The 15,685-nt window shown below is 44.0% G+C and overlaps 1 protein-coding gene across 1 annotated transcript; it reads right to left on the bottom strand.

The window, feature by feature from the left end:
* Positions 1-303: 303 nt before the first annotated feature.
* On the bottom strand, positions 304-13,830 carry LOC115776017 (bile salt-activated lipase-like). The gene is made up of 12 exons (XM_030723602.1): positions 13,715-13,830; positions 13,383-13,530; positions 13,158-13,277; positions 11,801-11,998; positions 7,661-7,791; positions 6,306-6,413; positions 5,294-5,417; positions 4,965-5,151; positions 2,617-2,820; positions 1,274-1,471; positions 802-909; positions 304-570 (listed from the first exon to the last, which is right to left on the bottom strand). Exons 1-12 carry the CDS (start codon positions 13,769-13,771, stop codon positions 483-485), a joined length of 1,671 nt encoding a protein of 556 aa, XP_030579462.1. The 5' UTR covers positions 13,772-13,830; the 3' UTR covers positions 304-482.
* Between the last annotated feature and the right edge of the window lie 1,855 nt (positions 13,831-15,685).

The raw sequence follows: 15,685 nt of genomic DNA, 5'->3' as shown, positions 1-15,685 counted from the left end.
TGCTCACAGACGGTTCAGCAACTAAAGCATCATGGGAACTGTAGTTCCAACACACAGCTTAAATTGAATTAAATTAAAAACTATTTGCATTTACTTTGAAATTCACACCTTAAAGTATTGCTAAGTCACTGCAGTAAATGCGTTCCAGTGTAACCAGTTTCCACTGTGACATAAAAAACTGATCTGATCAGTGATTGGCTGTTGATTTGGGCCCACAGGTGATGCTGCTGCTCTGATCTCCAATAGAGAAATAAAACATTCAGAGAGCAGATTAAAACTTAATTTATTAGACCAGCACAGTACATACAGTACACATAGTACTGCCATCAAGCAGTGTTTCCATTTCCTATGATTAGTACTACTTAAATTTTCAATTAAAATCTACACAGCTGTGTTACTATCTGTTTTCAGTTTTAATCCCTATTTTTCTTTCTGCTCATAATTCATCATCTAAATCTTTCAGCAGCTTTTAATTCAGTGGGTCAGATTTCCACTTCCTGTGTCTTCACTGACGGCAGCTTGCTGTAGGTTTCGGTCCAGTAGTCAACGTAGTAAGATCTCAGGTCGTAGCTGCACACATAAAATCACAATCACTGGTCTCTGCATCGTCACCACCATCTGCACTTATTCATCACTCAGAAGAATAAAATACAATGAAACAGATGGCAGGTAGAAAAAATAGAAATACCAAGCAGTTTTGTAGTCCAGCAGAGACACATCATGACAAACAGAACAGTACAAAGAATAGAATAGAAAACAGAGAAGTAGAGCAACAGTAGAATGTAGTAGAGTGCAGCATACCTGACGGAGGACTTGGACATCTTGTGGTTGATGGTCACGTAGGGTCGACGGTATTTAGTGAAGGTGGGCCAGGGAACTGGGACTCTACTCTCGCCTCTGTTGGGATCTCTGGACAGAAGGACAATGAGACTCAATGCCCAGTTATCCCAGTTAATGCCATTCAGACCAATTCAAACCAGTTTACATCAGTCTGAAATCAGTTCAGCAATGAGCGAATAAAGACATTATTACCAAACTGAATGAAACATGTGGCCACAGTTTTATGAGGGAGGCGTTATCAGCCCCAGATTGATACCTGCTAATCAGTAACAAATAAACTCCTTGAACCCACAGTTAACCCCACAGCAGCCGGATTATTGGGCAGATAATTGTATTTTAGTATGGGGGACTGACTGGCTGCTGGTGCCTCTGGTGGACGTCAGATGAACTGCTGTGTTGAGCTGTGCGTGTGTAGTGCATGCTGGGTGTTTACCCAGTCCTGGCGAAGTTGGTCCAGTACGCGATCATGTACCCAGACAGGTCTCTGTGTCGGGGGAAGTAGACAAGCGGGGTGGAGAATGGTTTACCAAACAGGTACTGCAGGTCCTCGGCGTGCTCCGCCTCCACCCATTTGGGAAAGACAAAGATCCGCGTCTTCATGTTGAACAGGTAGGAGTAGGTATTGGCTCCACTGAGGGACAAACAGCACAGGTGGGTTGGATTCAGAGCTGGCCCAAGCCTTGAAGGGGCCCTAAGCAAAATTTGATTTGGGGCCCCTCTAGCCCCTCTATGGTACTCTAGCTGCAGCATTTTGGATCAGCTGAAGGCTTTTCAGAGAGCTTTTAGGACAGCCTGATAATAACAAATGACAATAGTCCAGACTAGAAGTAATAAATGCATGAATTAGCTTTTCAGCATTAGTCTGAGACAGAAATATTAGAGTGTAGCCAACTCAATAAATTAGTGTTGTTACAAGAGTACAAATCTGGACAGTTAGAATGGTCTCTTCTTTCTTTTAGGACATTGGCATATGTAAAAAATTAAAACAAACCATAAAAGTTTCATGACAAATGTGGGTGAGCTTGGAGTTCCAGATTAATTTCCCAGTTCACCAAACAATTTTGTTGTTTGTTTTCAAATACATTTGACCATTTTTAAATAATTTTTTTAGAAACTGATTCAAGTTTGATGTCTTTTTAAAGGTAAATTAATATGGTAAATGGACTAGTTCTTATATAGCGCTTTTCTACTCTAATTGAGCACTCAAAGCACTTATACAACATATTTGCATTCACCCATTCATACAAGCACTTCCATATGTAACTAAGCTAAGTGCTTATTATCTAACATTCACACACCAACACTTGCGTGGAGAGCAACTTGGGGTTCAGTATCTTGCCGAAGGATACTTTGGTACGCAGCCCAGAGCAGCCGGGAATCGAACCCCCAACCTTCCGATTAGTAAGTGACCTGCTCTACCAACCGAGCCACGGCCACCCCAATTTATTTTATTTATTTTTTTGCTAATTCTGAATTTCAGCTGTAAAATTAAAAATGTACCCCACTGATGGTTTTAACTTGCATTTATACAGAAAGGTAGCACTGATAGAAAAGAAAACATGAAGATTTTAAGGTAAAGACATTTCAATACAGTGAGGACAGTTGGATGACCTTTGACCTTCTGTTGATGAAGCTGGCTGATGCTCAGGTTTTCCTTGAAGTGCTGAAATCATCTTTTACTGACTTTGGTAAAGTTACTCCGGACGATTCGTTCCACCCAGATTCAAAGCAGAGCTGCAGTTTGTGCTCACTGAAACCCGACCAATCAGAGCTCACCTGGAGTTGTTGGCGTGCAGCTGGAGAGCGATCTGAGTTGGGACCAGGAACAGGAAGTCGGTCTCAATGTCGGCCACAGTCTTCTTTACCAGTGCCTGCTCCGGAGCCGAACCCCAGTTAGACGAGTAAACGCTGAATGCTGAGTCGATGGCAGCATTGCCCTTTTCTTTGGTCAAACCGGCCAATAGACCCTTCACCTGCTCTCTGAGGAGGAAACGGGACCTGTTATACACCTGCAGCTGCCTTTGTGCTAAGCTAACAGTCGGCTGGCTGCAGCCTCAGCAGAAAAACAGGATGTTTAATAAAGTGCTCAGTGAAGAGATTCACCACGTGTGAGTGGAATGACTCTTCACCTTGACGCACTTGTTTATACAGTATTGCACAAACAAGTGTTTGTGCAATACTGCACATACTGCAAATGTTTCTCTTACTGATTTAAAGTGAATCATTTCTGCTTTTTTCCAGCTCCATTCTTTAACTATTAGGTTTAATCAGAGCACCATGAACCACAGTTCAAACTGACCTTTATTCATCCTGCACTGTCTGTTACTCAGCCTCCATCTGAAAGTGTGATTCTGTAACCCTATAAATCCTTGTGTCATGCATGACTTTCTGACACTCCATTAGCATAATCCAACCTGACTCCTGCCCTCCGGTGAATCATCTGTGTGCCGCAGATCCAAAATGAGCCTTGCATGACAAATTTCACGGTACATTCTTATTAATATATCAGTTTGAATATTCATTGCATTGAAGCCACTTGCCTAAATTAAAAATCCACAGGGTTTAATATGATGTCACCCACCCTTTGCAGCTATAACAGCTTCAGCTCTTCTGGGAAGGCTTTCCACTGGTTTAGGAGTGTTTATGGGAATTCTTGACCAGAAGCACATTTGTGAGGTCAGACACTGATGTTGGAGAGAAGGCCTGACACTCAGTCTCCACTGTAATTCATCCCAAAGGTGTTCTATCGGGTTAAGGTCAGGACTCTGTGCAGGCCAGTCAAGTTCTTCCACACCAAACTGGCTCATCCATGTCTTTATGGAGCTGCTTTGTGCACTGGTGTGCAGTCATGTTGGAACAGGAAGGGGCCATCCCCAAACTGTTCCCACAGAGTTGGGAGCAAATTGTCCCAAATGTCTTGTTATGGTCAAGCATTAAGAGTTCCTTTCACTGGAACTAAGGGGCCGAGCCCAACTCCTGAAAAACACCCCCACACCATACCCCCCACCACCACCACCACCACCACCACCAAATTTTACACTTGGCACAGTGCAGTCAGACAAGTACTGTTCCCCTGGTAACCGTCAAACCCAGACTCCTCCATCTGATTGGCAGATGGAGAAGTGTGATTCATCCCTCCAGAGAACACATCTCCACTGCTCTAGAGTCCAGTGGCGGTGTGCTTTACACCACTGCATCCAACATTTTGCATTGCACTTAGTGATGTAACGCTTGGATGCAGCTGCCATGGAAACCCATTCCATGAAGCTCTCTACACACTGTTACTGAGCTGATCTGAAGGCCACATGAAAGTTGGAGGTCTGTAACAACTGCCTGCAGAAAGTTGGTGACCTCTGTGCACTATGACCCTCAGCATCCACTGACCCCACTCTGTATTTTTACGTGGCCTACCACTTCATGGCTGAGTTGCTGTCATTCAAAAAAAAGAAACAAGGACACGCACATCCAAAATGAAGGCTGGGTGCTGGAACAAAAAAATTTGTAAAGAGAAAAAAGGGGTCATTCCCAATCACTTCCCCTTTGTTATAATCCCACTAACGGCTGACTGTGGAATATTTAGTAGTGAGTAAATTTCAGGACTGGACTCTTGCACAGGTATCATCCTATCACGGTACCGCGCTGGAATTCACTGAGCTCCTGAGAGCGACCCATTCTTTCACAGATGCTTGTAGAAGCAGTCTGCATGAATGCTTGGTTTATATACCTGTGGACATGGAAGTGGCTGAAACACCTGAATTCAGTGATTTGGATGGTGAGTGAATATTTTTGGCAGTATAGTCGATGTTGAAATATGTGTAGAAAACTTTGTAGAAGATTTTGCATAAAATGGGATTGAAATCCAAATTTATGACACCACCCAGCACAGCTTCATTCTGGGTAATAAAGTTTTTAAACTGTAAAGTGATTAAAATCATGAGGACCAACAGTCATGTTCATGATGAAAATCAAACATAAACTACTAAACACTAAATAATAAAACCAGCGAGCCATCCTTCAGCCAAACCGGGGGTGTTTGATTGTTGAAATGAAAGGCTTGTGTAGCAGTCATACTGCAGGTCAGCGTTTTATTTCAAAATAAAAGTCTGTGGTGCGCCAGAACTCACACAGTTGTGACGTGCTTTTCACTATTGATGGAAGGAACATCAACTCCGGCGAAAATGTGTCCGTCCATGCTGTTGACCCCGGCCATGTAATCGAACTGCGCCGCATTGTGAAACAGGCGACTGGGATCGTCCGGGATGAAATCACCGTCCACCACTGGAGCAAGTTCGAGAAGATCCATGACCGTGCCTGCAGAGAAACCAGAAAGAGTTTTTTGACTTCATAAAATCACAAATCTCTGCATTCACCATTCCCTGAGTTCAGTCTTCCATGCAGCGCCTCCTGATGAAACTGCACAAGCACAAACTCAGCACATGATGCTTTTTCTGACCTTTGCCCAAAATTAGCAGCACATCAATTTTTCCCGCCATGGTCAGACCAGCCGGGTCGCTCATCTTCAGACACATTATCATCTCGTCCTCGTTGCTTCGCCAGCAGCCGACCTTCCGAGCGATCTGCAGAAACAGAAGCAGCCTCAGACCGAATATTTTTACCGTGGAATTCAGGGTTCCTGCTGGTCCTCGGACCGCGGTCTGCGCTACACAGACTGATTATCCAGTTTGAGTTCTGAGTTCAAGAAATTTAAAGACGAGGAACGGAACCATGTCCCTTCTTTAAAATTGGATCCTTTTTGACCAGTATGGGAAACAGAAATGCTGGAAGAGAAGACAAACGCACCTTCAGGGGGAACACGTAAAACTAGGACCATGAAACAGATTCATCTTTAATGCTTAATAAGAGTTCCTGCAATTAGCAAGGTTCAAAACTACAACTCGATGTGAAAAAAACATTTTACTTCACTAAAATAAGAATTTAAACTTGACTTTTGGAAAAAGATGAGAACTAACTAAATTAAAATGAAACTCATTTAGTCTGTTTGGTCAAATGTGTTCTCACAGCCAGCCTGATGAGGCTTTCCTGAGACTCTGGGTGTCTTCGGGACTCTGACTGCTGATTTCAAAAGCTTCTGTGTTTTTGTTCTGCGCTGAGTTTCTGAAATCTTGCCTCTGCTCTGCACACACACACACACACACACATATACATATATATATATATATATATATATATATATATATATATATATATATATATATATATATATATATATATATATATATATATATAATGATTAGAAAGATTCAAACTAAACTAAAACATGCAAACCTGCTCTGCAAATGGACTGAAACTAAAGAAAAAGACAAAGAGAAATAAAAATAAAATCACTGCATGAATTACTTAGAAAAGGTGATTTTGTTTTCGGGATACAGACATCTGTATGTAGAGTATATGAAATATCACTTTCAGCTGTATTTATAAAATGAGGCTGCAAAGGATTGGTGGACCTTCTTGGTGAGAGCCATGGGGTTCCTCTGCAGAGCCCAGGGACTGAGCGCCACCCCGCACTGTGTGATCGCTCTGCGGAATAACCCTTTACTGTAGGGAGACAGCATCTGAGACAGACAGGACAAAACGGAGCATGAGCAGGATTATTCAGGTGTGTCGTTACCTGACTGTACCTGCCAACCAAGACCAAAACCTCCCAATCATGCAAATTGAAACTCACCTTCAGCACAAACAAATGATGAACACAGTAAAACTGACAAAGTTAAAATTACGACTAAGTAGACATTATGACAAAATGTCAGTAAAAGTTTATTTGCAAATAGCGTCCAGATGTGGCCCACATCTGCTAATAATTTGGCAGTTAAGGTTTTCTTCTCAATGGGACACCATGACCCACATTTTAAATACTAAACAGGGTCTAAATATATCAAACTTTGCCAAAAATGGCCCACATTTTTCTTTTGAAACCACAGCATTCTGGGCTAAAACACAAAGCTCAAAAGGTGCAGTTCCTCTGAAGTCCAGCAGAGGCGCCACAGTGAGTCAGTCCCCATAGCCTCCATATTAAAACTTTCCAGCAGAAATAAACATGTTTACAGCCTGATACAGAAACTGTTTTGGTTGCTGTAGATAATTTCCTCTTCATAACAGCTGTACAGGGAGGATATTTCTAACCCACCTGTTAAAGTTTGCATTATTAGGGGCGTGGCCTCTCTGACTGACAGCTGGATGGTGACACAGGTGACTGTAGCTGCTAGCTGTGTGCTAGGCTTCAGCTCAGCTAACTGACATCTCTGAACTGGACCTCTGGACTGTGTTTGTTGTGTCTTTGAGCCTTTTGGAGCATTTTTACTGCAATTATCTGACCAATAATATGGCTGCTGTGCGCTTCATTGGTATTTTTGTCTCATGATTTTGAGCTTCTAAAATGCTTCAGTCTCAGGTTAAGGATCATTTTTGAATGAACGTTTATATATTTATTTTTTTATTGTTGTATGTATTTTGTAGTGTTTTTATTGTTCAGTGCTTCTGTTGTTGCAGTGTAGTTGTAACACAGTTTGACTCATTCAAACATGCACTGACTGCTGTGTAGCTTGAATATAAAGTTTATACATCTCATATCTTTTTTTTTTTTTACTTTTTGTCAGAAATGGGCTTCCACACTATGATTTTTGAACTAAAATGTATAAAATGTTATTGAAAATATACCCTAGTTAATACCATTCTGTATATCCCAGCCTTCAGCCTTACAGTCTTTGTTTCCTGGTTTTGACAGGTAACAAAGACCTCTGAACTTTATTTGGTTTATAACCTTCCTGAGCTTCCTATTGGCAGCTATGTTTTAACCTCTGACCTGGAAGCTGACGCTGGCGGCTCCTGCCGATTGGCCAAAGATGGTCATGTTGTCGGGGTTTCCTCCGAATGCTGCGATGTTCCTGCGTACCCAGGAGATGGCAGCGTGCTGGTCCCAAAGACCATAGTTACCTGAGAGAGAAAGGAAGTCACCTGGTTACTGTTTTAGCACCAAAAGCTATACCTCAGTGTTACAGTGCAGCCCGCATAACATGAAACCTTGTGTATGCTTTTTTGTTCCAAAACAGTTCTGACCCAGCTTGGACTTCACTTTTTATTTTATTCACAATAGAAAATTAAAAACATATGAACTGGAGAAATGAACCATTTTAATAAAAATATGAGCTCATTTTGCATTTGATGGCAGCAATACATCTCTAAAGGCTGCTACAAGTCCGTGTTTCCCGCTGTGCAGCATCCCCTCTACTTTAACAACAGTCCGTAAACATCTGGGAACTGAGAAGAGCAGCTGCTGGACTGGGTCTGCTGAGGGAGCTCGAGGGAGAGCGTCTGGTGGCCGGGCATTAGCCCGTGGTGCCCAGCCAGGCGCAGCCCAAAGAGGTTACATGGGCCCGCACTCCTGTAGGCCCACCACCCGCAGGAGGCGTCGTAGGGTTTGGGTGCAGTGTGTGTCAGGCGGTGGCCAAGGGCGGATGCCCTGGCGGACCGATCTCCGGCTATCGAGACTGGCTATTGGGACATGGAATGTCACCTCTCTGGTGGGGAAGGAGCCTCAGCTAGTGTGTGAGGTTGAGAGATACCAGCTAGATATAGTTGGGCTCACCTCAACGTATGGCATGGGCTCTGGAACCAGTCTCCTGGAGAGGGGCTGGACTCTGTTCCAGTCTGGAGTTGCCCTCGGTGAGAGGCGGCAAGCAGGGGTGGGTATTCTTGTATCCCCCCGGCTTGCTGCCTGCACGTCAGAGTTTTCACCAGTGGATGAGAGGGTTGTTTCCCTGTGCCTTCGGGCCAGGGAACGGGTCCTGACTGTTGTTTGCGCTTATGTGCCGAATGACAGTTCAGAGTACCCACCCTTTTTGGAGTCGCTGGGTGGGGTGCTGGAGAGTGCTCCATCTGGTGACTCCATAGTCTTGCTGGGAGACTTCAACGCTCATGTGGGCAATGACAGTGAGACCTGGAGGGGCGTGATTGGGAGGAACGGCCTGCCCGACCTGAACCTGAATGGTGTTTTGTTATTGGACTTCTGTGCAAATCACAGTTTGTCCATAACTAACACCATGTTCGAACATAAGGATGTCCATAAGTGCACATGGCACCAGGACACCCTATGTCGCAGGTCAATGATCGATTTTGTAATCGTATCATCAGATCTGCAGCCGTATGTTCTGGACACTCGGGTGAAGAGAGGAGCTGAGCTGTCAACTGATCACCACCTGGTGGTGAGTTGGATCAGGTGGCGGGGGAAGATGCTGGACAGACCTGGTGCACCTAAACGTATTGTGAGGGTGTGCTGGGAACGCCTGGCAGAAGCCCCAGTCTGGGAGATCTTCAAGTCAACATCAAGTGTGGGATTTACCAAGGAGATGCCCTGTCCCCACTGCTGTTCTGCATAGGCCTGAATCCCCTCAGCCAGATCATCAACAAGACTGGCTATGGATACCGACTATGGAATGGAGCAAACATCACCCACCTCCTGTACATGGATGACATCAAGCTGTATGCTAAGACTGAACGAGATATCGATTCACTAATCCACACCACCACGATATACAGCAATGACATCAGAATGTCATTCGGACTGGAGAAGTGTAGTCGGATGGTAACTAAGAGAGGAAAAGTAGTCAGAACTGAGGGGATTGCACTACCAGAAGGCAACATTGCAGACATTGAGGACAGCTACAAGTACCTTGGAATCCCGCAGGCAAATGGGAACCATGAAGAGGCCGCTAGGAAAGCTGCAACCTCAAGTACCTGCAGAGAGTAAGGCAAGTCCTGAAGAGTCAGCTGAATGGGAAGAACAAGATCCGGCCTATCAACACCTATGCCCTGCCAGTTATCAGATACCCTGCTGGGATAATAAGCTGGCCAAAGGAGGAGATGGAAGCCACTGATGTCAAGAAAAGAAAGCTCCTTACCATGCATGGAGGGTTTCACCCCAAATCCAGCACCCTGAGACTGCACGCTAAGCGGAAGGAAGGTGGCCGAGGACTAGTGAGTGTCAGAACCACTGTCCTAGATGAAACAACAAAGATCAATGAATACATCAGGAAGATGGCCACAAATGATCATGTGCTTAGTGAGTACCTCAGGCAGAAGAAACCTGAGAAAGAAGAGGAGGAAGAACAGGAACCATCATGGAAGGACAGGCCTCTGCATGGCATGTACCACCGGCAGATAGAAGAATTGGCTGACATAGAGAAATCCTACCAATGGCTGGACAAGGCTGGACTGACAGACAGCACAGAGGCACTAATCATGGCAGCACAAGAGCAAGCTCTAAGCACAAGATCGATAGAGGCTGGGGTGTACCACACCAGGCAAGACCCCAGGTGCAGGCTGTGCAGAGATGCCCCTGAGACAATCCAGCACATAACAGCAGGGTGCAAGATGCTAGCAGGCAGGGCATACATGGAATGCCATAACCAAGTGGCCAGCATAGTATACAGGAACATCTGTGCCAAGTGTGACCTGGAAGTCAAAATGGGACATGTCCCCAAGGGTGGCTGAAAACTGGTTTTCAGTCACCACACATCGTAGTGGTGGACAAACAAAGGAAGAAGGTCGTGGTGATGATAGACGTTGCAATACCAAGTGACGGGAACATCATGAAGAAGGAACACGAGAAGCTTGACAAATACCAAGGCCTCAGAGAGGAGCTGGAAAGGATGTGGAAGATGAAGGTAACAGTGGTCCCCGTGGTAATCGGAACACTCGGGGCAGTGACCCCCAAACTGGGAGAGTGGCTCCAGCAGATTCCTGGAACAACATCTGAGATCTCTGTCCAGAAGAGCACAATACTGGGAACAGCTGCGCGGGACCCTCAAGCTCCTAGGCCTCTGGTAGAGGACCCGAGCTTGGAGGGCAAAAATAGACCACCCGTAGAGGCGAGCTGGGATTTTTTATATTTATATAAATATATATATATTCTAGTTTATTTTCTGTATATTCTTAGAAGTTTTATTTTATATTTTTAGAAAGTGTGACTTTCTACTGCATGGCAGTGAACAGAAGTGTAAGAAATTACATAAAAATGTACAACAAATGCATTTAAGTGTAAGCTGCGTCCACACTGAAAATGACATGGTGACCACAGACAGCGAAAGACAATCTACGATGGGAACGGGTGACAGGAAGTGGGTGGGACTTAAGATAAACTATTCTCAACTTCTAGGGAGCGACCGAAGCGGCTGCCAGTGAGACCACTGACTGACATCTGACCTTATAGTGACTACATTAGAGGGATGCTTAGGCAACCGGAGCTTAGAACATCTGCAAGTGGCCAGCTGTCAGCCTCAAAGTGACCCGCGACCAGCGCCTGTAAAGTGTGAACTTCCCCAGCTTTGGCCAAAAAGCAGACTAAGCCATAAATAAATATACATTTTCACCTGTATGCAGATGATGTGCTGGTATACACACTCCCATCATTATATTCCTATGCAGTATACACATTAGAATATAACATACATCCTCAATGAGTAAGAAAATCGGTGAGAATCTGCCCTGCTAAACTGCACTTAAGTACTTGAGTTGAAGGCAGCTGAACTTCTTATCAAGTTCATGAAGATGTTTCGCATCTCATCTGAGAGACTTCTTCAGTTCTAATAGTCCCAGGCATTTAACCTGGGGTTGTCTTCTTGGCGGTGGTCCTGAGAGTTATTAACCCATCCTGCCATCACATGAGACTTTCAAGAACGCTTCACAGGTGACAGCCACACTGGAGGTAAATATTTGGGTCTCACCATCAGCTATTTAAGAAACCTCAGATGGGAGGTGAAACAACTACATGAAGTCCAGTTGCCTTCAAGTCAAGTGCTTAAGACTACCAACTGAGAGGTCCTACTAAACTCTGGTTTACTTACCCACTATTTTTACCATTTACATTTGAACACTGTAAATACGCTCTGTGAGACAGTATTATTGTGTACACAAAGTCAGTGTGTCATTGTTGTTCTGGTCAGACCTGGCAGTCGGGAGTCTCCGGTGCTGAGGAAACCCAGGGTACCAACTCTGTAGTTAACTGTCACAATAATGACCTTGCCCCTGTCGGCCATCTCTTTCCCGTCATAAAGAGAGTCTCCGAGGATCGCCAGATCATTGGATGCCCCCAGCAGGAAGGCTCCGCCGAACAGATACACCATCACGGGCAGGTTGGTGGACACTGGAGGCAAACAGGGATATCTGAGAGTTAGGGTCAGCTCTCCTAAGGGTACCAGAACAAAAGCCTAAAAAGCCCTTGACAATCTAACACTATATTTGTTCCTAATAAGGCAGACAGGAAGAAGAGCTTTCCTTAAGTAGGCTGGCTAAATGTTAGCACAAAGCTGACGTGAATGCAAAGTGGGTGAAAACCAGTCAGTTCTGAGTCAGTGGTTTGGGGTAGGGAATCAGATTTGGGTTTAGGGAAGGGGTCAGAGCTGAGTTGAATGGCCTTCAGACTTCACAGGGTTAAACCTACTGATCTGTGTTGCCCACAGATTGTTGTGTGTTTGAGTCTTTTCTTTGACTGTCACAGGATGCTGTCAGATGGTTAATAATATTCCCTGTTCTTTCACATGTTCAACAGATGAGGTGTTTTAAGTTCTTTAAGACTTGGAAGGTTTGGGTCTTATTTCAGAACAAATCAGTTCTCCTCCAGCTGCCACACTTTGGTCTTCATCCAGAGAGAAATTCATAAAATCTACACTTACCCTGTACATTTGTTAAATTACATTAAAAAGCTGCTGCTAGTTTGAGTTTCTTTATTAATTTGTGTTTCTTTAATGATAATGATTGCACATTACTGAAATTTATCTCCTGCATTTGTGGTCCAAAATTGGCTCATTGTTTATAGATCGCCTGCACTTTTTTGAGTTGCAGCTTCACACTCAGTAAATCTGCCCTTTAGCATTTTATTCAGTGAATTGCAGTTTCTCTAATGTCCATTAGCTGCTGCTGTGATCAAACTCAGACTGTGCTGAAGCGAAGAGGAAAACCTAAAACGTCTGTGGCAGGGGTATCCAATTCCAGGCCTCGAGGTCCGGTGTCCTGCAGGTTTTAGATGTGTCTCTGCTTCAGCACACCTGAATCAAATATAGAAGTCATTAGCAGGACTCTGGAGAACTTGACTGCATACTGAGGAGGTAATTCAGCCATTTGATTCAGGTGTATTGGATCAGGAACACATTTAAAACCTGCAGGACACCGGCCCTCAAGGCCTGGAGTTGAATGCCCATGGTCTCTATGACGGCTGTCAGCTGGAGAGCAGAGAAAAAATGTTTAATTGGTCATATTTTCTGATCTTAGAGGGGACTCCCATTTAAAAGGTGTGTGTTACCTACATGAACTTCCCTGTGGAACAAAGATGTTCAGGTAGAGACAGTCCTCGCTGCCCTGGGTTTTTGTTTGCAGCAGCGTCACCTGCAGGCAGCGATCGCGATACTTTGTAGCCTTCAGAATTCCTGGAAACAAAGAAATCACCTGAATTACAGTTTATTTATTTCAGAAACATAAACCTCCACCTGAGCTGCACCTGTGACATGACTGCAGCCATGTGAGTGACTTACCGCTCCAGCCAGGATGAGGTTTTGGTTTCTCCCACTTTCCAGGGACGTCAGCGAAGGGGATGCCTTTAAAGACATCAACAGTCCTGAAGAGACTCATCCTGTAACTCTGTCCCTCCACCAGGCCACCCTCCGTCTCCACCACACCCAGCTACACACACACACACACACACACACACAAATACTGGTGTGAGAATTATTAATCATGTCTCCATCTCTGTAATTGTTGACATGCAGTGTTGGCATTCTTTTTTCTTCATGTTTATACAACTTGATTTAATCTAAACATTGAATATAAACTTTAATAAATGCAGAAAAACTAAATAAAAATTCACCTTTGCAGCTGTGGCTGAGTTGAGCCCGACTCCGAGCAGAATCACTAACAGAAGCATCACCTGTCTGCACGCGCACCTGAGTGTCAGCCGACTGCAGCTCCTGCTACTTTTTAAACTCTGCCTGAAACCTCTTATCTCCAACACCTGCTGCTATTTTTCCTCTTTCTATCAGGTCCCTGTGGAAGGGTGGGTATATGTGTAGAATGGGAGGCAGAGCCTTCAACTTTCAGGCCCCTCTTCTGTGGAACCAGCTCCCAGTTTGGATTCAGGAGACAGACACCCTCTCTATTTTTAAGATTAGGTTTAAAACTTTCCTTTATGATCAAGCTTATAGTTAGGGCAGGTGACCCTGAACCCTCCCTTAGTTTTTTTTTTTTTAAGAGTATTTTGGTTCATCATGCCAGATAAAAGAAAACCTAACATAACTCAGCATAAGAAACCAGGATTGCACAAATGTGTGAACATTTATTTCCATTGTGGTCCCAGAATACAACTGACAACAACAATGAAGAAACCCATAAAACTTACACAGTTACAAAAAATAAAAATAAAAAATAAAAATATCTTGCTCTTGACACAACTTATTCAAAAAGTACCTTTTTATAGCCTCCTTAAAAACAGTCAAATCACTTATAAATGCAACTCTGAAGGAAGACTACTCCATGCCAGAATGCCAGTATAAAAAAAACTAGATTTTCCAGAAGACTTGTCCCTGGGTATCTGCAAGGATGATGCACTAGATCTGGTATTAATTGAATAATGCTTATTAATAAAATTAAAGCCATCAGCTAAATTAGTGCTGTTCAAAAATTTAAAAAACAAGAGTAAGCTTCAACTGAGCAACATGCATGACTAATTCAGTAGCACCAATATGCCTTCTGGCTGGTGCATTCAAGATATACCTAATTAATTTATTCTGGGATACCTGTAGTCTATTTTGAAGATTTTTTTTATATCCCAGAGTACCATGAAATACTGGCATAGCCATAATGACTTTGAATAAGAGACAATGTCAACATTCTCTTTGTTTTTTGGGTCACATGATTTGCTTCCCTATAAAGAAACTTAAATTAGCACTGGATTTTTTTAATTATCCCATCCACAATGCTTCCTCCATTCAAATATTGACCTAGGCTGCTGGGGGTAATTCTTTTTTGTTTACCTCTTTTCACTCTGTTTATACCCTACTCTGCATTTAATCATTAGTTATTATTAATCTCTGTCTCTCTCCCCTCACCGCCAACCAATCGCAGCAGATGACTGCCCCTCCCTGAGCCTGGTTCTGCTCGTTTCTTCCTGTTAAAAGGGAGTTTTTCCTTCCCACTGTTGCCAAGTGTTTCCTCATAGGGGGTCATTTTGATTGTTGGTTTTCTCTGTAATTATTGTAGGGTCTTTACCTTACAATATAAAGCACCTTGAGGCGACTGTTTGTTGTAAATTGAATTGAATTGAAGTGTTTCTTCCATTGTTCTGTGTTCATTTGAATGTTGTTTATTGTAATATTTGTGAGACCAAATGCAAAAAGAAAAACAGTGCAGAGCCTGAGTGTCCGGAGGGTCCCGCTCATTCCAGGTGTCCCGAGCCAGAGCCGGAGGGTCCGGCGAGTCCCATCTGATCTGAACCTGCGTCTGAGGGTCCTGAGTGTCCGGCTCAGTCCAAGCCTCATCCAATCCAAGAGGGGTCCACTTTGTCTGAGCGTCCCAAGCCAGAGGTGTTCCATTACTTCCTTCTCCAGCCCCCTGTCTTGTCTCGCCTCTCTCAGATCATGGCCGGCCTCCTGTTTCACTTCAGCACCGCCACTGGCCCCGTGGCCAACCACTTGAACTGCTTTGTTATTACTGCTGGCCACACTGGCGGCTTCATGACCCAGTTCATCTCAGTTGTTGGCCAGCTGGGCGGCCTCGTGGACTGTGGTTGACTGTGTTATTGAGACCCATGACCAGCTCGGTTCCTAGAACTGTTTTTCTTTTT

The sequence above is a fragment of the Archocentrus centrarchus genome, unplaced genomic scaffold (assembly GCF_007364275.1).
Source record: "Archocentrus centrarchus isolate MPI-CPG fArcCen1 unplaced genomic scaffold, fArcCen1 scaffold_26_ctg1, whole genome shotgun sequence".
NCBI classification, from domain to species: domain Eukaryota; kingdom Metazoa; phylum Chordata; class Actinopteri; order Cichliformes; family Cichlidae; genus Archocentrus; species Archocentrus centrarchus.
Note: the sequence above shows the minus strand (reverse complement) of the source record. Positions and strands in the feature narration are given on the sequence as shown.